This window comes from Zootoca vivipara, chromosome 4, assembly GCF_963506605.1.
Source record: "Zootoca vivipara chromosome 4, rZooViv1.1, whole genome shotgun sequence".
NCBI classification, from domain to species: Eukaryota; Metazoa; Chordata; class Lepidosauria; order Squamata; family Lacertidae; genus Zootoca; species Zootoca vivipara.
The window spans coordinates 71,180,989-71,203,891 of NC_083279.1; the positions used below are offsets into that span (position 1 = coordinate 71,180,989).

Here is a 22,903-nt window from a genome sequence, read left to right on the forward strand (position 1 = left end):
CAACACAGGGAAAACAAATATTTCTCTAAGAATACTAATATAGGACCAGAGGTTTCATGGTAATAGAAAATTGCCAAGTGAGAGGGTGATGCTTAACCTTTCCTGTGCCCAAATCTCCCCTGCAAATCCCTGCACGGCTATGTGGGGTGGGCTATGTGGGGTGGGATAGAGTACTTTTGTTGCCATGATTGGAAAGAAACCAAGCTGCAGCAAAAAAACTACCTAGGATAATTTTGGGGAGGTGCTGGAAGGCTTAAGTTTCTCCTGCTTTTCAGTCAGTCCCCTTCATATGTGCCCCCCTGCTCCTCCATTCATATTAAATGCAGACATGTTGAGAAAGCACATTTTTGTCAGTGTGACATGTAGTTTTGCCCTAGGAAAGAGGAAACTCTGCTTTGTTTGGCTTGTGTGAAATTTGATTTTGTTAAAAATATTTCCAGATAAAGATTCTAGGTGCTTATTTTAATTAATACTACAGTGGTACTTTGGTTCTCAAACTCAATCCGTTCTAGAAGTCTGTTCGACTTCCAAAATGTTCCCAAACAAGATGCAGCTTATGATTGGCTGATTGGCTCTGGAAACAATGCCGACAGCCAAAACAGATGGCCGGCTTCCGGAAAACGTTCACAAACCAGAACACCTACTTCCGGGTTTGCGGCGTTCAGGAGCCAATTTGTTTGTCAGCTAAGCCGTTTGGGAACCAATGTACCACTGTAGGTAGCTTGCTTTGCAAAGGAAACTCCTAGTAACAAAAAAAATAAAAAATAAAACCCACCAAAAGAGTTAGAGCTTGGACTACTGTTGTGCAGTTTACTTTTAGTGCTTTCCACTGCATGGAATGTGCATTTTAATCGCTTGGGTCTCCTCACTTTGACCACAATTACAACTGTCCTTGCTAGTATGTTTCCAGAAAGCATTTGTGAGGCCATTAGCTTCAGATTACATTTCAGTTAAAGAAGCAAGAGGCAGAGAAACTTTTACTTAAACATTCCCAGAGAAATTTCCTCCCATAAAAGGTCTGCACATATAAATTTGCCTAACACAGTCTGAAGATTGACATTAAACAGGAATAGTTAGACTTTCACACCACATATTGTGGGCTAACTCATTGTGCTAGCAGAAGCTGGCACAATTTTCACTAGTCTTTGAGCCCTTTTGTTAATCTGCTAATCTACTGCTGATTTCTGGTTATTGTTGTTTTGTTTAGGTTTCTAGGATGCATGTCTCAGTTTCCTTAAAGAGCTCTCTGAGAATGACTCCGCTTTCCTTGCCAAGGCAGGAGGATAACTTAGGATAGGGAGAAGATGTCTTCCTCCTTGGAAAGTGTTGTTATTCTACCTCTGCTGTCTCACAGGCAGGACCTTCCCTGAGCTGCCTTCAAAGGGAGAAAAACTCTTAGCAAGATAAAGAGGCATAGCTAAAGCAGCAACATGGTTGGCACAAATTATCTCTCACTGTATTATTTCAAACCTTTAACAATCTCAAGTTTTCCGTAACAGGCGAAACCATTATACTACAGAGCTGGCATGTTACAAAATAAATCATTCTACCCAAAACATTGTTTTAATTAAAAACAACAACAACCCTTTAACATTAGTTTTTCTAAAAGGATTTCTTTTGAGTGGCAAATTTTGTAATATGATCCACCATTCCATTCCTCTTCTTCAGCAAAAATTCACAACATTTTCTAATAAATATTTCCTCCCTCGGGACGGGGAAACAGGAAGCTATAGGAGTGTTAGTGTCTTATTTTACAGTTTATAGTCTGCCTACAGTACAATGCCCATCACTGGAGTCAGGGGGTGTGTTTCTATACATACATACATACATAGCACCAAGATATACCTTCAGATTAGAAGGGCTCCAGAATATAAAGGAGTCTTTATTCCATAAGGCACCAATGATACTGGTTTGACCTATTTCACATCATGCGTGTTATAGAGAAGGCCAAAGTCCGATACTTTAGTAGTCCCTTGACTGAACGAGGGAAGAAAAGAAACATGGTCAGGTGACCATAAAATGGTCCCCACGTCTGGCTGCTTGTGGTCTGAATGGCTACTAAGATGAAAGCAGGGTGCAGAGAAAGGTTAAGTTCCTAATTTCAATAGGGGTATCCATGGTGGTAACTTTCATGATGACGGTAATCATCTTGGTAGCCTTCCTGGTACCCTTGGTGATAACCATGGTATCCATACCCGGCGTATTCGTCTTCTGGGCACCGCATGCCAAGAGACTGCTGGATGGCCATCTCCTGCCGTCGAAGTTGCATAGAGTCAATTAAATCGTACACAATCACCATGGACCACATTGGGGAAGGGTACCACGATTTGACGTTCCCATCTTTTCCAACCAGAAGCATAGAGAAATATTCGGGGCTGATCTGGAAATAATTGCGGATGTCTTTCACCAAATGAGCAGGGAGCTCTTCCCTGTCCACGCTGGAGCTCCCTAGGAGGAGACAGAGATCGGGAATAGCGTCAGCATCTTATGACACACAGGCAAGTCATGCTTAAAAGCAAAATGTATATTCAAGCATACTGTATATGCAGCTGCAGTAGAACAGGCTGGACTCTGGGCAGCCAAGTGAGCATCATTTCCTGCCCACAGCAATAAAAAGCAAGGTGCCTTTTGTTGGAAAATAGTCAGGTTTGCCTGACACATTAACCTCACTGTGGACTGAAAGTGTATCCACTAGGAGCTCGTTTCCTCAATGCTCAAATTCTTTGGCTTTCCAATGTCCTTTGGAAGCAAACGGGGCTTCATTTCTATTCTTGGATATCTGTGGGATGCAGGTTAATAAGGGGAACGTGTGTTTTTGGTTTAAAAGGGAGTGCCATTGAGCTCCTCTCGTTCAATTGAATTACTTGTGTTTATGTAACTGAGTTTTTCCAACTGGGAGAGAATTGTGCCAGCTTGTGGCATCTCATTCCTGCCCCCAACCCCTTTCACTGCATGTACTGCCCTGAATTATTTTCTCCTTATGTTGAATTATAGCATGAAAGACTTGGGGAAGTACGATAATTTTGTATGTTGCCCGTTTTTTCAGTTGTTAAATATTGTTAATCTAGCTGGTAACTTTAAATATACAGTGTGTGTGTGTGTGTGTGTGTGTGTGTTTCTCCAGAGGTTTTGAGGTGTTACGTTTGAACAGGAAATATCAACCTACGCAGAAGTCATGGGGGCCCTGCCTCATCATCCCTATGCATGCTGACCACACTAGCACCCAATCACATTGAGTCTTCTACTCATGTTAAACCAAATGCAGCCACAAGCCCTCTTCAGTTCTTCCTGGCTCAACATAGGAAGGTTAGGGACCAAGCAAGTGGGATAGGGACTTTGGCAGCGAGGTCAGCGTGCACAGACCTATGTGTCCTATTTCCTGTTTGGGCACAATGCCTGAAGAAGACTACAACTGATGAAGGCTGTTTGTTTTTTGTCCTCCTGGCTTCAGGAAACTCCCAAGGCAACTTAATAATAATGTTGGATAAATACGGAACATAGTAAATTAAGTTTAAACAAAATAAAAAAATTCCTTAAGTAGCACCTTAAAGACCAACTAAGTTTTTATTTTGGTATGAGCTTTCGTGTGCATGCACACTTCGTCAGATACACTTGAAACAGAAGCAACCAGACCCTTATATATATTCAGAGGGTGGGGGGGTGATGGGAATGGGTGATGGGTTGTAAGAGTGGTAAACCTGTTGATGGCTGTTAACGACTACTGATTACTGCAATAGGTCCTGCGGGGAAAAAACAAGGGCTGAGGCTAAAGAAAGCTTCATCATGCATAATGAGATGTATAGATTTATGTATGGACATAAATCTGACACCAGGAACCACAAGACAAAGAAACCAGTAGGAGAACACTTCAATCTCCCAGGACATTCTATACAAGATCTCAAAGCAGCTGTTTTATTACAGAAAAATTTCAGAAACAGACTGGAAAGAGAAATTGCTGAATTGGAAATCATTACCAAGCTTAAAACCACGGAGCCACCTGGGATGAATAAAGACATAGGATTCTTATCTCATTATGCATGATCAAGCTTTCTTTAGCCTCAGCCCTTGTTTTTCCCCTGCAGGACCTATTGCAGTAATCAGCAGTCGTTAACAGCCATCAACAGGTTTACCACTCTTACAGCCCATCACCCATTCCCATCACCCCCCCTCTGAATATATATAAGGGTCTGGTTGCTTCTGTTTCAAGTGTATCTGACGAAGTGTGCATGCACACGAAAGCTCATACCAAAATAAAAACTTAGTTGGTCTTTAAGGTGCTACTGAATGAATTTTTTTATTTTGCTTCAACTCAGACCAACACGGCTACCTACCTGTAACTAAGTTTAAACAATCACTGTAGGGGCATGCTTTTCATACGTCTCTTTGCCCACTAAAACAAACTAGGGCCATGGGAAGTTCCACATTGGGAAGTTCCTTAAAACAATTTCTCAAGTGTTGTTACTCGGATACTGCATGTTCCACGATTTGCGCAAGATAGGACTGTGCTGTAGCTTCACGTGTGACTCTCATCCACCTTCTATGGCCTTCCTTGCAGCCACAACTCAAGACCCATTTGAGAACAACTTCTGAAAGTAAACTTACAATAATATGCATTCTACTTTTTAAAATAATAATAATAATTGTGATACATCATGCAGGTATATGGCTCAGAATGACTGGAACACACAGAGCTGTCTTACAAACTCAAAATAATTTCTCACCGTTGATTGGATACAATTCCAGCATTCCACCAATATCTTCTCCCACACCTAACAGCTTGAGGACAGTTATGTGACGCAGACCTGTTAAAACAAGAAGGGTGTCAAAGACTGGTGCAAGCTTTTTCTACTAAGTGAAAGGCAAACATTAATGTACTGCAAAATTTCAATGCATTCTCAGATGTACACCCACCCACAATTCTATGAGCTCAAAACACAGGAGGCTGATATGCAGTTTCTTTAGGAACATTGCATAGATTTCCCCAAATCTTTGGATGGAAGATGCTCTTTGCTAATGGTTTTAGAAGGCTACAGAGGAACCATGATCAGGCTAAAATTGAGGGGAGGTTATGGATTTCCTCCTACCTCCCCCACTCCCAATAATTTGAGCACAGATTCTAAACTTAGAAACTGTTATTTTACAGCAATCAAAGAAGGTACTAAAGAATCATTTGATTCAAGCAGTCCAGAAAGATTTGAGGAGGCTCGTTCCCTGCTATGTTTTGGTGAAACAGATGTTGGAGGATAGCCCGATGTCTGCTTTAGACTACAACCACCATCAGCCCCAAAACATCTAGAGGACACCAGGTTGGCAAAGGCTCTTGTAGGTAATGAAATGCTGAATGCCACTGAATTAGGTCTGCGATTGTATGCCCAGTTCTCATGCACTATGCATGTGGAGGCTGGCAAAAAGCAGCTCTGCAAGGCAATGCCTTTACTCTTCTACTTGATCACATAGACAATCTCTCCAAACCAGCACTAGACATTTTTGCTGGCATGCAAGGCCCTTCCAATGATCAGACTGGTACATGTTCCAAACCTTGCACAGAGTACACACAAGCAATTTTTGGCAGCCTCCACATCCAGGCTGCCATGGGTTAAATTACTCTTAGATGCACCCCCCGCCCACTATACATCCCATGAAAAGAACAGGATTGCTGTAGCAAATGGTACTATCCAAATGTATAGGGTTATGTGTAGTTAATAAGCTAAATCTGACCCATGTGCTTGAAGGTCCTCATGCTGGTGCAAAGGACTTCAAAAACAAACAAAACCAAGAGTAGTTAATAGCTTGAAAGCAAACATATGGAGACTTACCAAAATTGCAGGCTTGCCCTGTAAGGGCTGCAAGCTGCTGTGAATATGCCCAGTCTTCATCGTTGGCAGCAGATATCACTAGCAACCTTCTCCTCCATCGGAATCTGGAATGAGAATAGGTGGAGAAAATCTATTCACAAAGATTATTTCAAACCAAATTTAGTCCCTGTTGGTTCTAGCAGGAATCGGGTTTAACTTGTGTGGATCAAACCGACTGCAAACATGAGGAAGCAATTGTGCTCAAATGTCTTTGAAATGCCATTTTAGGTTTCAGGTTATTCTGTTGTGCTGTCAAAATCTCAAGTTTTTTTCCCCTAGGCAGGCAGAACTAATGTAAACGAAATACTTTTTCCATTTGAGCTTTCCACCTCTCCTTTGAAGATCACCTTCCATTGCTTTATTCAGGAAAGTGAATGAGTGTGGGTTATTTTGTACATTAAAAAACAGAAGAGCCAAAGCTAACTAGATATAGAGAAATGTACAGAGTAACATGTGCCGTTTCAAAGCAGGAAATGGTATCTTAAACAGCTACAGATGTTGTCTTACAAATGGAAACTCTGTGCTCCTGTTTATACCTATCTTCCTGAACTTTCCATTTTCCTTCTTTAACAGTATGTGTGCTCCCTCTCCTTCCTTCCCCAATTCATTAAACTTGACAATCCCTTAGTCATTTTATTAGTTTTTACCATGTAGTCCTATGCATGGTTACTCAGTAGTAAATCCCACCGAAATCAATGGTACGTGCTCCCAAGCATGTGTGTTTAGAACTGGAGTCTGAGACTGGGTTCTCTAACTTGAGACAAATTAGGAGCCTGCCTCTCTGAATCTAGAGGGTTTTCTCTCCCCACCACCACCGGTTGTTCACTTTGCTGGGGCTTGACATGCAAATTAAGAACAATCAACATCATTATTTTGAATGCTTTCCCCAGAGAAGCAATGGCTCAGAAATTATGCTGCTGCCTGCTGTTTCATTCAGGGGGAGAGGTAATTATAGAAAACAAATTAGTACTGCCAACGCTCATAGAAATGAGCGGACTCTCTCCATTACAATCAGTGAATGCCCATTTTGTAGGGGTGGGGGTGAGAATAATAAACATGATGTTTGGAGATATTTCCTTTTATAAGTGTTCTTATAAGTGGTTATTTCTAAATGTACTTCCCTCACTCTGTGCTTGATTTTAATGATTAGGTATCTACTCATCATGATAACTTTAATTACTAGATATTTAATTGCAAACAAAATTGTGCGGTTTCCCCATTGGCAGAAACATAGAGTTGTATCCAATGCTAGTCTTACTAAGAAGAAACATACTGAAGTGAATGAACTTGACTTAGGTCTATTTATTTCAGTGGATATTCCTTGGAAACAATAAACAGGTCTGAACTCAACCACCTCTCTGTTTTGGAATTAACTACTACGAAGATGATTGCTAGTTTTTGAACAGAGTAATCAGTTAATGGAAAATATGTGAGTTCAACAAGTGATTAATATTAAACCAATTTGTATTACTAAAGAGCTCTGGCATAGCCACAGGTAGGCTTTGGGAAATACCTGGACAAAAAGTTTTCCAGGGACTGTTTCTTGTCATCTTTGCAGGTAATGCCGTCACGTTTCTGCTTTTCCATATCTTTGAGACGTGATTGGAAGGTGTCAATCAAATCAAAAACAGACTTCATTGCTATGGGCACTTCATAGTATTGCTGTAAAATGAAACATTGAGAAACGGTTTGATTACAAACAAATCTCTTAGCATCTGCTTTCCCATGGAAAGTTAATGGCCAATGTCATTATACTGTCATCTTCATTCTTCCTGACAGATTAATACTGATGGGTCTCAGGCATGGTTGAAAGCATATGAGCGAAGCAGGTCTGGTTCTGGTCGGGGAATTCTGTGTCTGCCATTTAGAATTCCATGATGAAATAAAGGTCGAGTATAAACCCAGGTGGCGCTGTGGTTAAACCACAGAGCCTAGGGCTTGCCAATCAGAAGGTCAGCGGTTCGAATCCCTGCGACGGGGTGAGCTCCCGTTGCTTGGTCCCAGCTCCTGCCGACCTAGCAGTTCGAAAGCACGTAAAAATGCAAGTAGATAAATAGGAACCGCTACAGCGGGAAGGTAAACGGCGTTTCCATGTGCTGCTCTGGTTTGCCAGAAGCGGCTTTGTCATGCTGGCCACATGACCTGGAAGCTATATGCCGGCTCCCTCGGCCAATAATGCGAGATGAGCGCGCAACCCCAGAGTCGGTCACGACTGGACCTAATGGTCAGGGGTCCCTTTACCTTTACCTTATAAATTAAATATCACATGCAAATAAAGTCATGTTCATGCCACTGAAGATTTTTATAGTAAGTGCTTTCTGTCACTTTGCAGAATCATTCTGTGGTAGGAGCTGAATGCCATGAAGGAATGGATGAATATGTCAGTTTTGGTTTCTTGTTCATCCAATCTTTAATTCAATTCTCCACATTTCTGTAGCAACTTGCATTTTAGAAAATCTTCATGAAATTCCTCAGCATATTAGTGTCGATTTCTCCGTGTGTGTGTGTGTGTGTCCAGTTTCGACTGCATTTTTGCAAGCATTTCCTGATAATATAAAGCACTATTGTATGTTATTTCCCCTAATTTATGCATTTTTGTGCAGACTTTCTCCAAAGATATGCACTTTTGTAAACATGTTTTGGTTGAGGAACTGCATTACAATATTCGGAGAAGCGCAGGTTTTGAAGGATTCTTATGTTGGGCCTTTATATTGGTTCAGTAAGTGTGAATTAGGTAAAGTTTCACGTTAAAGTGCAACCAAAATCAAATTATTCCTCCATTCTAATGCCACGAACTGTAAGCATACAAGTGAGCATTTCCCCACCAAAATCCCTGATTCCTACCATCTGGATTTGGGTTCCATGATTCCTACCATCTGCAACTTCTTTTGCCTCTTCAGGTACTAACTAGCACAGTTTTTCGCTCCACTCTGCCCTGATTCATCCTCACTCCTGCATCTCTCCTGCCCCAGGCTAATATACTTCTCCCTACCTTGGCCCTCATATCAGTGTCAGTTAGCACCATGAAGAAGTCATTGTATGTCATTCCATATTCTCTCCTCAGCTCATTGATGAGACGCTGGTCCACGAGGTCTTCATCCTCTATCGCTTTCATGGGCTTCTCATTGTCTTTAAAGGAAAACAACATGGAGATTAGTGCCAAACAAGGCTAAATCACGTTTGAACAGCAAGGAAGAGGGGGTAAAGTTATTCAGTTCACCTCCTGTTCAGACGTACCCACCAAATCATACTGATTTAGTCTTTTCAACGGGGAAGTGAGTGAAGTTTTTAAAAAACATCACTTCTTCCTAAACAAACATTTTGAGCACCATCCTATATAATAACGTCCCTGTGTCTCTGCGTCCAGATTCCCTGTGTCCCGTTTCCGCGCTACTGCGCATGTGCCCCACGGACACAGGGATTGGACCAGAGACTTGGAACGCACACGCACGCGCTCTCCCCCCCAACCCCTCTGCCTACCGTTTACCTACCTGCGGCCGCCAACCACTCGCTTCTAAGCAGCAGTGCGAGGAGGAGGAGGCTGCAAGATAGACCCGTGCGCTTCTCTCTCTTTCTTTCTCTTTCTCTCTCTCTCTCGCGCACACACACACACAAACCGCCCGTCTGCCGCCACAGCAAACCACCTCAGGCGGTCACTGGAGGGAAACGCAGCCGCAACTTTCCCCTCTCACGTCTGCTGCTTTTTCCCTTCGCCCCTCTCACGGCTGATTCTTTTCCCCTTCGCTCGCGCAGGCAGCGCGTCCCGGAGAAGCCCCGCTCGCTTCTCTCTCTCTCTCTCTCTCTCTAGCGCCCGTTTATTGAACGGGCTGAAATACACTAGTTCATATATGAAGCTGCTACTGCAAAACAGCACAAATAATAGAAAGGAGACCAGTGAGAACTTTGACACCACCAACCCAGAGACATAATGATACTTAGGTTGCAGCCCTGTACCCATTATCCTGGGGTTTGGTGCCACTGAACTCAATGGATCTTATTTCTGAATTGATTTGTATAGAATTGCGCTGTTTGTCAGTGCAACACTTACATCAATCAAGGGTGTATAATGTGTTTTAGGGACGTGGGTGGCGCTGTGGTCTAAACCACAGAACCTAGGGCTTGCTGATCAGAAGGTCGGTGGTTCGAATCCCCGCAACTGAGTGAGCTCTCGTTGCTCGGTCCCAGCTCCTGCCCACCTAGCAGTTCAAAAGCACGTCAAAGTGCAAGTAGATAAATGGGTACCACTCCGGCGGGAGGATAAACAGCGTTTCCGTGCACTGCTCTGGTTTGCCAGAAGCGGCTTTGTCATGCTGGCCACATGACCCGGAAAAACTGTCGGCGGACAAACAGCGGCTCCCTCGACCTATAGAGCGAGATGAGCGCCGCAACCCCAGAGTCGTCTGCAACTGGACCTAATGGTCAGGGGTACCTGAACCTTTACCTTTATAATGTGTTTACTTCCTTAAGGTTTTGGTTTCTTTAGAGTGTGTAAGTCCAAGAAGGCTAGACTACACAAATCACTTTTATAAGGCTTCTGTACAATATTCAAGTTCATACCACAAGCTGAAACCAAACAGAGTAGGTCAAAAAGCCAACCAGAAATGCCATGGGGGTGGGGGAGAACTGTTGAGAGATTTCATGGATTGGGGGTGCTAAATTCCAGGATCTATTTTAAACTCCTGTTGTTCCCTATTCAAAGTTGGTATTTCGACACTTTAAACTAATTGAGGCCAAGTATGCTTGTTTGTTTATGTTTACACAGCAGTGCAGCTCTTGCCCATGAATAAGATCTCAAAAAACTTTTTATCTGTATAAAGAGTCCTCATTATTCATTCTTTCTCAGACCCTCACAGCCTGAAAAAAGAACTCCAGTGGTGCAATTCTCCCCTGCAGAGAGGAACACCCAAAGAGCTGCCCAAATCCAGTACAGTGGTACCCCTACTTACGAATTTAATGCGTTCTGAACGCACATTTGTAAGTCAATTTTTTTTAAAGTCGAATCCCATAGGAATGCATTGGGAGAAAAAATTTGTGTCGAACCAACCCTATCTAAAAATTCGTAAGTAGAAAAAATCCTATCTAAACTGCATCCAAGATGGCGGGCGGAGCTCCATTCATAAGTAGAAACATTTGTAAGTAGAGTTATTCGTAAGTAGAGGTACCACTGTACTTGGAAACATTAGGAAATCAGTGTGTTTTGAAACATTATGATTACGAAAAAAGGCTGCATCTGTGACAGCCTACATGAATGCAATTTCAGAAGCATTCAACGGTAGCCCAAATCTGATCTTTTACAGCTAAATATCTATTTCTGCATCGTTTCATGCACTCCTCTGTAAACAGAAACACTTAAGAGCACGTGAATCTTTAGGTTACCATCTAAACTATTCTGATAAATGAGGTTATACTGCAATTAAACTATCAAACTTTCAAAGGACTCATGACGAATGAACTTTGCCTTGGTGTGAATTTTATTAGTTTATCGTTATTGTTGCATTGGTTTTATACAAAACCAATCAAACGTTATAAAATTGTCATTGTTTTAGCAAGAATGTAAGGTTCACGGAATGACAAATGTGAACACAAGGACAAAGGTCAATTACTTCTTTTTTTAACACTAGCCAGTCAGCTTTGTGTGTGTTAGATAATATGACCCTATAAACAAAGACCTGCAAAATAAGCTGGACACTGAGCATAATAAAAAAACCCTATTTAGGTGTTCATCTTTATTCTGCCCATGGGTCACACATGCCACCCGCTTCCTCAACTGAGAGTGGGGAGGTCTGAAGGGGGTTGTAAGCACATTCTTCTGAATGGGCTTATGGTCCTCCCTGTGGCTGGGAACCTACATCACAGAGGGCTCTTGGTCAGAGGAAAGCCAAATGCCATGTTTAGTTGAATGCATTTATAATCCCTCTTCAGAACTTTCCACTCATGACAAAGTCAGAGGTGGAGGGGACAGCCCAGTAGCCGCTCCAGGAATAAATAAACACCTGAAAGGGGGTAGTATACAAAGATCTGGAGACAAGAGATATTCCTAGTATTGAACCAAATGACTTCCTAGCTTATGGCATGGTCAGGTCACAATTCTCTACTTTCTGCTGTTTCATTGACTTGATAGACTAGCGCAGTGATGCTCCAATTATTTGAACTTTTTGCCGTGGGAAACCAAACGGGGGAAATACCAACTATGCAAATACAAAGGGTGGGGGAGGGAAGAACCATATTACCACAAAGGGACTCTCAAGGTTTTGATATAAAAACAACAACAATAACAAAAACCACCACTAGTTTCATGCCTCTACCAGAAAGAAATGAAAGGAACAAAATTTCAACCTAGCTGGAAGTGGTCGATCTTCATGCGGCTGTTGTTCACGGTGCCAGAGATGGTGATCACTGAGATTTTTCTAGTTGCCATTTTGCAAAAGCTCTCCAGATACTCATCTCTCTGTTGCACATACATGGTGCTGTCAACCTTGGGGGTTGTGATCAGCTAGGGAGATGACAGAGAATAGAAGGTTTAGATTGTTGGTTTTTGAAACATGTTAGTATCGGAGGTCGTACATAGATAATACTCCCAGGGTTTTCACAACAATTTGTAGACAATGGGCTGTATATAATGCTAGCACTACTCAGAGTAGACCAAATAATGAGCCTAAGTTAGTCCTTAATTTCAATGGGCCTCATCGGAGTATGACTAGCATTGGCCTACATAATATATTTGCTAGAGGGATCTGCTTCTATCCTCCCATCTAGAAAGTTTAATGCAACTCTCAGTTCACCATATGAGTCAGAGCTAATTACATATGCTTTTATCCAAAGCTGCACTTATGCATGTGTGTGGCCATACCCCCCCCAACAAAAGAAAGGTTTCCCCCCCCCAAACACTCTAGAGCAGAGGTTTTCAACCTTTTTGGGTCCACGGCTCCCTTGACCAACTACATTCTTTCTGTGGCACCCCTGTGGGGCTCAGGAGCCCAGTTATGTCACCCCTTGCCTGCAGAGCTGGCACCCCCTCACCCCTTTTTGAACACCCTCACCCCTTGGGGAGTGTTCTCTCAGCCTCCTCTCCCCTCTCCTTGAGAGTCCTCTGGGCATCCACAGCTGCTTCCATTCGTTTCTGAGCTGTCCCCCCCCACCCCACCCCAAAGAGAGGGGCCTCCTCACACTGCCCCACAGGGGCCTGGGAAGCACCCCCTGGCCAGCCCCAGAGGCACTATTTCCCTGGGGAGCTTGTAGCCAGGGCTGCTACAACAAACAACTGTGCAAGCCTTTGGGAAGCAGAGATGAGAGAGGGCATCAGAGGAGAGAGAGAAGGAAAGAGGGACAGAGGCTAGTGTTGCCCGCGGCACCCCAGACCATCATCAAGGCACCCCAGGGTGCCATGGCACACTGGTTGAAAACCACTGCTCTAGAGTGTCCCCTGACCCTTCGTGGCCAGTTTTTAGGGGGGAGTGCCCCCCACCCTCTGCACAGTAGAATATTTGAATCCAAGCCAGAGGGAGGTTTTCTGCCCCTGCTGCATATCAGTGATTGCTTCCAAAAGGGATGACAAAATTCTCTATGCTGATCACCTAGCAAATGCAATGCTTACCCCAGGCCCCAGATTTCCTATGTAAAACAATTAAACAATGCCTTAAGCATGTTGCAAATAAGAGCAGGGTGTGCTATACGTGACTGTTTAAGTACACCGTGGAAGCCACAGGGAGGAGGGAGGAGGTCTTTCAGAAAACTATTAACTGAGGTAAACATTAACAACCTATGTCACAATCGCCTATCTGCTACCGAGCCACATTCAGGGTTGGTGTATTGATTTACAAAGCCCTGAACAAGCTGGGTTCAGGACACCTCAGAGATCACCTGAACACTTCTATCCCAGCTCAATCACTGAGATGATCTGCAGGAGCATCTTTCCTGTGTTGGTGAGGCTCGTTCGACAACGAGAAACCAAGCCTTTGGTGTCATTAACCCAGTCCTGTGGAACTCCCTGCCAATAGAGATTCAGCAGGCACCTTCTGTGCCAACTTTTAAAGGCCTGCTGAAAACTTCCTGTACCACTGGGTATGCAGGCAATTCAGAGTACACCCACACACAATGATCTAATGTTGACTGTTTTCAATTTGTTTTGCTTTTAAATTACTTTTAACTTTTTCTGGTTATATTGTTTGGTTTTATGTTGTAAACCGCTGTGATATAGCTTCATGTTGCAGCGGTATGTGAACATTTTTTTTTGTATAAAGAAAGAAAATTAGTTTTTTTGCATTATGTGGCAACTTAGTGCAGGCCAGAAATTCCAGGGGGAAATAGCCACTGCTTAACTTTTTGAGAAATACCCACAGTCTCCTAACCGGGAACACCCTCGCTTGTGTGATTGTTCTAAGCCAGTTCTATATGGTAATACACTATCAACCTTTTGCAATTGGAACTTTAGATAAAAGTGGTGGCTGGTTTAAATTTCTCACCCGGCAGCAAACCAACGGCGTTTGCCTTTTATTTATATAGGACTGGATCAGATTGTAGTGCACTGCCAGAAACTTGGCTGTTGATTGGGAATGCACTCAGGCGTGAGGAGTCGCAGGCCAGGATCTGAGTAATGCCTGAGGGGTCTATTTAATTATCATTCCTAAAGGCTCTCTAAGCAATTGCACCATGGTCAGGCAAAGGTCAGTATCCAGAAGGCAGCCAATAGCACAGAACATGGAAATGGACTTAAATGGACAGGAACAGAAGAAACAAAATGAACAGGGTTTGGGCCGCTAAAGACTGATGAGTCAAGGATTACCTTGATTACAGCCAACAAAGGCCAGAGGCCATTTTGTGACAACACCGCCTTAAAATTCCTGAACTTTCATAGTTTCATTGAACTCCTACCGGTAGAGGTATAGGGTTGCCAGGCGTCAATAGAGGACAGGACACCTGTGCCTTTAATTGCCCTTCTCTCTTTTGAGTCTGGAAACCTTAAAGAGAAACCAGCAGACCCTTTGCTTGGAAATTAAACAAAGGGTCTGCTGGTTTCTCTTTTAAGGTTTCCAGACTCAAAAGAGAGCAGGGCAATTAAAGGCACAGAAGTCCTGTCCTCTATTGAGTCTGGCAACCCTATGTATGAAGTGGAAGCTTCTGCCTCCTAAGTCGCCAAATTCAAGCCTCAGAACTGCCACTGCTTCATACACACACTGCTCTTAGCAAGAAATCCAGTATAATGGGTCAGATCCAGACTTAGCCATATTGAAGTACAGATCCATTAAAATCAGTGGGGCTTAAATTAGACATGGTTATCTTAACATAGCTGCCAAGTTTTCCCTTTTCTCGCGAGGAAGCCTATTCAGCATAAGGGAAAATCCCTTTAAAAAAGGGATAACTTGGCAGCTATGTATCTTAAGTCCCACTGATTTCAATACCATCTATGACTAAGTCTGATCCAACTCAACCATTATTTACATTTATATCCTATCTCCCCTCCAGGCAGGAGCAGTCAGGAAGTATGGGGGCTGTCCCGCCATGGACTTAGCCTCCTGCTGCCATTTTACTGCTGCATACTGAGACAGTGCGGATGCAGAGCAGCAGTGAGGTCTGGGTGGTGCACATGCACTGGAAGCAGCACCATATTGTTTCTGCTAGTGCACCCACACCGCACCAAACTTGCTACTGGCCTGCAATACCCTATACCATCTTGATAAGTGGTGCTGGGAGATCAGGTCAGCAGTGCCACCCTTCCTTGGTTCAAGTTGAGTAGTCTCTCATTACAACACAAACAAAATTGTATTTCTCTCCAGTTCCTACCTCAAATGTGATAGCAGGAGATTATTTGTTGCTTACACCTACCACGTTTTGGTGGATGGTTTTTTTTTTTTAAAAAAAGGTTAATACTGCAACTGAAGACCCTGATTTTAGACCAGGGCCGCAGCACTGGGAGAGTTAAGCTCCCCCCCCCCCCCGTTGCTCCCTGCTCCATAGTAATCCCAATTTCCCCTACTTGCTTTGAGCAGCTGTTTTGCCCTGTGTAAGCAAATACTTGTATATTTCACTCTTTAAAAAAATATATGTGGGGGGCCCTGTTCATGCAGGAGGTTAATTTTAGTATATGTTATACATGCAGGCTGGCTGCATCCTCTGTGGGGATGAACTCAGGCTTTCAGACTGCACTTCCACACCGCAGAGTAGCAAACAAAAGCAACGTAGCTGAGCCAAAACAGATGGGCCTGAAGCAAAACCACAGACACAAACAGTAGGTGGAAGTCAGGAAGTCAAAGCCAGTGATAAGTCTAGGTTTCAGAGTTGGCTCTTGCTTCCGTTTCTTTAACAGGACCTTGAATGTCTCCATACCATTAAAAAAGTTTATCTTGCAGATTTCTACAAATCTGGTTGCTGTTGACGGCACAGGAGCAGGCCAAGACATATCAAACAGACCAAGACATTATGCCCTGGTCAGTTGGCATCTCTTCTCTGCTTTGATCAATGACTTTCCCTGAATCTAAACCACTATCACCTGCTAAGTGCTGTATTAGGACTTCACTTTTAAAGAATCAAGATCAAACTATAGGTTTGCCAGACTCAATAGAGGACAGGACTTCTGTGCCTTTAATTGCCCTGCTCTCTTTTCTCTTTAAGGTTTCCAGACTCAAAAAAGAGCAGGGCAATTAAAGGCACAGAAGTCCTGTCCTCTATTGAGTCTGGCAACCCTATCAAACTATGAAGATTAGGTTTCATTTTCTAATCTGCTACACTTTGAAAAGAAAGGTTGATTGTTTTGGTTGAAGCAGTGCTAGAAAGGAAGTTGTCTGTAAATTCACAATACATTGAAAGCACCTTCCATAGTTCTAGTTACAGGTAGGTAGCCAGCCGTGTTGGTCTGCTGTAGTCAGAACAAAATTTAAAAATTCCTTCCAGTAGCACCTTAGAGACCAACTAAGTTTGTCATTGGTATGAGCTTTTGTGAAGTGTGCATGCACACGAAAGCTCATACCAATAACAAACTTAGTTGGTCTCTAAGGTGCTACTAGAAGGATTTATTTATTTATTTATTTTGAAAGCACCTTTAAGGCACAAGGCTCTTGTCACCCCACCCCCGGAACATTGCTTGGATATTTTCATATTTAAGTGGTTTAAACAGTTTGCAAAGTAAATCAATAATAATAATAATAATAATAATAATAATAATAATAATAAATGTATGGTTGGTGCTGCATTTGCAAACAAGGCTTATAGTTTAAATTCACTCATGGGCACATGCTTCATTAAGATGCAAATCCATATATGGGATGATAATCAGGGCTTTCACTGGTGGAATAGACCTTAGTACCCAACACATGGTAGGAAATCATAGTCATGGATTTACCTAATTTTGACCACCCGAACAGTGGCTCTGCTTTGCAATGTTTCTCTGTAGGCATCTTAAGAGCAATATGAGAGCATTCGTCTCATCTACTTATAGTGTCGGTGCCCTCTGCTTTTTATATGCTCACTTGGTAAAGCATGAGACTCTTAATATTAGGATTGTGGGTTCAAGCCCCACGTTGGGCAAAATATTCCTGCATTGCAGGCAGTTGGACTAGATGACCCTCGTGGTCCCTTCCAACTCTACAGTTCTAAATCTCTGCTTATCCCATTAACTATCATCCTGATCTCATCCTGACCTCACCCTGTCCTGCCACTAATTTCTTTCCATAAAAGTTAGCACCTCATTAAAGGCACACAAACACTCCTGTATGTATTCATCATACCGGAAATGATGCTTCATTGGGGCATAACCTGCCATTGCTCTGCCATAAACTTTGCTTTAAAAAAAATTTTTTGTACATGCTGCTTAATTCCTTTTTTTTTTGCAAACAACAGAGAAAGCTGACCTTGCACAACCCAGGTATTATTATCATTATCATTATCACAATTAATCAACCAATTAATTAATTAAGATCTGGGAGAACCATTCACCCTCAAAATGAAAGAACTCAAGCAGTTATTTATACCAAACAGCTAAGCAGGTTAGTATGCAGAACTGCAGAAGGAAAACACACTAAGGCTGCAATCCTATGCTCTTGGAGTAAATCCTATTGAACTAAGTGGGATTTACTTCTCAGCCAACATGCCCTGGGTATGTGCTGTAAAGCTGAAAACATGTACAGACTTACCTGGAAGTAAGCCACATTGCAACCAAGTTGCATTTACTTCTCAGTAAGCATTCAGAGGAATATGGCGCACACACAAAAATAAGGATTTTTTCTTTACCAAAGGCTACGGGTCACACATTATATTGCATGGTTTCCTAATCATTATACTTTGTGGCAAACAAAACAAGTGTTGTTCACTTAAGAGATGCGATGTAGATGCTTTTTGTTTCATGGAGATATCTGTGTATGAAAAATGTGGTCTATGAAGGGTGTCTGAATTGTCACACTATGCCTTCAAGCTGAATTCCGTCTGCCAAAGGAAAACATCTGAGCAATATTGCTTTGTGTCCTCTGTAAAAGGATTTCAGAGAGGAGCCGGCTAATAATATGTGAAGTTATTAAATTTTGGAGATGCAAAGCCACGTTGTGCTGCTTTTAAGGTTCAGAAGCTCACCACAAGCTGTTCTACTTAACAGAAAGGCAACTCTGTGCATCTCACCAACAACTTTGTAAGGGATATGTTTGCAAATGGATTATGTTCCTGCCCAGGAAAAGTGCCAAAAAACAGTTGGCTTGATTCTGGAAACCCAGAAGTTATCAACATTACTGTGAACAGATGTCAACTGGAAGAGCTATGAGTTCAAATATATATGAAACAGTGACAACGCAATCATGCTGAAAATAGCACATCCTTATTTGGATTTCTTTTAAGCCCCGGACTAGCAAAACACAGATTCTACCATCTTCAGCTCCCCAGTTATAGGTTTCTGGCAGCTTCTGCACATGGTTGAGAAAGGTTGCATCATATGCCCTATGAGACTTATAAGGCATACATCACATTACAGTGGTACCTCGGGTTACAAACGCTTCAGGTTACAAACTCCGCTAACCTAGAAATAGTACCTCAGTTGAAGAAATTGTGCTCCAGCGGCGCGGATGCAGCAGGAGGCCCCATTAGCTAAAGTGGTGCTTCAGGTTAAGAACAGTTTCAGGTTAAGAACGGACCTCCGGAACGAATTAAGTTCTTAACCTGAGGTACCACTGTATTAGGCTTCATTCATGCCTTTGGACAGACTAAAGATCCTTTGGCAGGGCTGGGGAACCTGTGACCCTCCAGATGTCACCAAACTCCATCATTAGTCCCATCCAGCATGGACTATGGTCAGATATGAGATAGTCCAACAACATCTGGAGAGCCATGGGTTCCTCTTCCCTGTCATGTGGTGGTGATACTGAACAGCGTTTCAGGGCCACAGTCCAGTAGGGTTAATCTGTCAAGGGCCACCTGCTGACTGTGGGAGGAGTTGAAGTCAGCAGTGGGTGGGGCCACCCTCTTTCTTTCTCTTCCTCTCTCTAGTGTGGGAGGAACACATCACTCTTGACAGAGGTCTGAAATGACTGCTTGCAGAGGGATCCTGAAATCAGGCCCAGGGCTGCATAAAACTGGGCTGACATTGACTCCCACCTTCCAGCAGGACTTGTCCATTTCTTTTCAACTCGCTCTGGTATCACCTGCTTTGCCCTGAAAGCAGTTAGGGGCGAAGAGATGCCACCAGAGCAAGTGAGGTGTTTTAAATTAAGAAAAATGGGCACCCAAGGCTTTCAGGAGACAGAATTGTGTGATGGTTGCCTGCTTTGGCTGCTACACATAAAGGTAGACACAGGGCCTCAGTAAGAAACTTCCAGTGCAATCGTACTCAGAAGTAAGTCCTATGTAATTCAATGGGGATGACTCCCAGGTAAGTGGGGTTAGGATTGCAGCCTAAGTTGTGAACTGACCTCAAGTGATGCATGCCCATGTATAATCTACTTACCAGGAGACGCCTTCTGCCTTCAAATAAATCCAAAAGCGTTGCCACAGATTTCCTGGGGGTTTGTGTGAAAGGCTTGGCATTGGACTTCAGGACTCCCTCGCTGTCCGCTTTGCTTCCTTTCTTGTTTTTCTTGTTGCGCTCTTTCTCTTGCTTGTTTTTCTTTTCAGCTTTGTCCTTCTTGGCCTGTTTCTCATTTTTCTTCTCTGATCTTTCTTTCTTCTTCTTCTCAGGTTTATCTAAGCGGTCATGTTTCCTTGGATCTTTCCCTTTCTTTGGCGGGATATGTCCCGCCGGAACATTTTCCTCTAAGCGAGGAACAGCAGGCTGCCCTGAGTCGTATTTATCCTCATATTCATTGCTCAGTATTTTCTCTTGGGCTTTCTTTTTAGGTGGTTTGCTTTTAGCAGGCTTGTGCTGGCCTGCTGTGACACTGGAACCTTGACTGTTATAGTCCTTCCGGTCTGTGCGGTTGTCTCTGTATCGCCCGGCACTTGCCCTCGTGGGATGCTCTGAGGTGGCTGTTGGGACCTCTGAGTGGGTGTCATAATGAGTGGCTTTGCTGGGTCTCCTTGTAGTGGTCTGTTGTCTCTGTGTGTGAGCTGGATTCCTTTCTCTGTGGTTCTCTTTCCATACAGGGGAGGAGAAACTATCTGTTACCCGAGCATCAGTCACCTCAGGAGTTGTGGGGAGTAAAGTGTGTGATTTTGTGGTCCACGTTCTCTGTGTAGTAGGCACAGTCGTGGTGGTGGTGGTTGTAGGCCTGCTTGCTATTGTCATCATTCTGGTGATTGGTCTGAAAGTTGTGGGAGGAAGAGTCGGAGCCCTAGTTGGAGGGGGAGACTGTGTGGTTGTCGAAAACTTCTTCATAGTTTTAACCCGTGTTGGCTGCACAATGCTTTTCCTTGTTTCTTCTTTTCTGGGTCCTGGTTGGACATGTCCACCACCTGGCGTTGCCCTAGTGACACTAGCACCATTGTTGCCTTCCTCAACAACCCGGCCCTCTGTCCCAGCAGCTTTGCATTTCTGGATGAAGCCTTTTTGCCTTATTTTCTCAATTTTTCTGATGGGACTCTGGTCAATGACTTCATATATGGCCTCCAGCCTAACTGGATAAGGGTATCGTTCCTCTACTTGCAATGTCTTCTTTAGGAGCACCATGCCAAATTTGCCCTTCTCCAGCTTCAGAAAGTTCATGAGTTTGGAAATGAGGCTGGGATCTAGAGGTTGTTCCAGGATTTTCCCTTCCGTGGTTATCTTCCTGACTGTCCCTGCCTCTTCGCCCTCCTCATGGAAGAAGACAATCTGCTGAACATGCCTCTCGGCCAGTTCACAATAGACATCATCCTTCAGAAGGCTCATCATGAGCCGGTAATAGCCATCAGAGGCATGAGGAGCAGAGATAATCCAGACTCTGTTCTTCCCAGCAAAGCTAGCCAGAATATTGGGGGAACTAGACCCAGATGGGAAACGCACTGTGCGTGATCGAAACGCTGTGGATGGCCCTTCATCCTTAACCATTTCCACCTTAGGTCTTTGTGTCAGCCGTACTTTAGTCCCACCATTCTTCACCTGGGCATGGGAGTCATCTCCTAGCGGGGCTCCTTGTGGCCTCTTTGGTTCCAAAGAATCCCTTTTGACAAGAGGACGTTGAGGAAACCTCCCAGAAGGGCTTAAAGGTCTGTGGGACACCTCAGCTCTCCTCGTCTGTGAAGCTGATTTGCTACTGCCCCTGTAGGCCAGAGGCACTTTCCTAACTCCATGCCTCCCTCTGTCAGCTTGCCTCAATGGCTTTTCCACGCCACACACTAGCCACGCAGCCCACAACACAGTTAAACTCACAACCGGTGCCCAGTTCATTGTGGGATTGACTTTAAAAATAAAAGAAGATGGGGACAAGTGTTAATGACCATTGACCATACTGCGTATTCATATAGACTGCAAAAAAAAAAAAAACACTTTCATTCCTGAGAAATTTTCCTAATCTTTCTTAGGTGCTTTGAACTTCCTTCAACATTTCTGAGAATCAGCACCCTCCAAATTTGCCCAGTTTTTCCTTTTTAGATGGAACTCCACTCTTAACATAGGCACGAATATACAGAGAACAGCACTCTCTAGCTTCTCTCTCTCAAAGAAGGGAGATTGGCCAGCTTGCGTATCAGATTAGAACAATTTGCTGCTATCTGTATGGTTTTCACACTAGAGCAGTGTGGAAATTTCATTTCAAGAAAACATAGTCTTAAACAGAAACGACTGAGATAATCAGCAATGGACAACTGGGATCTGTTCAAACATCTGCCTCCACACATGCATCTGTCTACACATTTAGTACACACATACATACACACATGTCAGCTTGTCCCTCAAAAGTAGCAGAGCATTGTCAAAACTTACCCTTCCGGGAAACTCTCCTTTCAAGAAGTGATTCTCTCGGAGCCTTGTTTTAGACTGAGGGCTTTGCCATCTAGATCTGCTGTAGGCAACTCAGCAGTTTTTCTGCTACACAAAACGGGCTCCAGGCAATGTCCAGGTCACGATGGCTCCCTTCCCTCCGGCTTTCCCCTTTCTTTCTCTTTTCTCTTTCTTCACCAAGCTGGGTGCAATGAAAGGGATTTTTCTAAAGGGTCTTTGCTTTTCTCCATCTATCCGCAGTTCTGACTTTCCCCCCCTTTTCTTTTCAGGAGGCAGCCACACAGAGGCACATTTCTCTGATGTTAGAATTGCTGCTATTGCTGGAGCTCTGTGCTCTTCCCCCCTCTTTTTAAAGTCCCACAAAGTTCCCCATCAATGCCCTCCTCCTCCGTGGAGCGCAGCTCCTTTGTCTCCCTCCAGAGAGCCAAAGCATCAAGGCTAATAGATTTTCCAGGCAAAATTCAAACACCCGAACAAATGTGATACCGAGGAAAGAGTTTCTCCTCACCTTGTTCTCCCTTCCTAATCTTCCCTCTCCCTATCCTCTATTTTTCCTCCTCCTACCCCCCCCCCCAACCTCCAAAACCACTTTTTTGGATCTTCTCCCAGAAATGTCAGGATAACTTCAGGCCAGCTCCAACCCAAACTGAAACAGCAGTTTCAGCCACTGGAAATAAGAGAGGCAGAGGGAGCTTTGGTTTAACAGATCAACAGAACATTG

The 22,903-nt window shown here is 43.5% G+C and overlaps 1 protein-coding gene across 1 annotated transcript; it reads right to left on the reverse strand.

Annotated features, from left to right (window-relative positions):
• Window positions 1-1,431: 1,431 nt before the first annotated feature.
• On the reverse strand, window positions 1,432-22,903 carry CCDC80 (coiled-coil domain containing 80). Its single transcript, XM_035115025.2, has 8 exons — window positions 22,165-22,903; window positions 19,774-21,641; window positions 12,192-12,348; window positions 8,848-8,984; window positions 7,369-7,517; window positions 5,817-5,920; window positions 4,722-4,802; window positions 1,432-2,448 (listed from the first exon to the last, which is right to left on the reverse strand). The coding sequence occupies exons 2-8, from the start codon at window positions 21,628-21,630 to the stop codon at window positions 2,102-2,104; spliced, it is 2,832 nt and encodes a 943-aa protein (XP_034970916.1). The 5' UTR covers window positions 21,631-21,641; window positions 22,165-22,903; the 3' UTR covers window positions 1,432-2,101.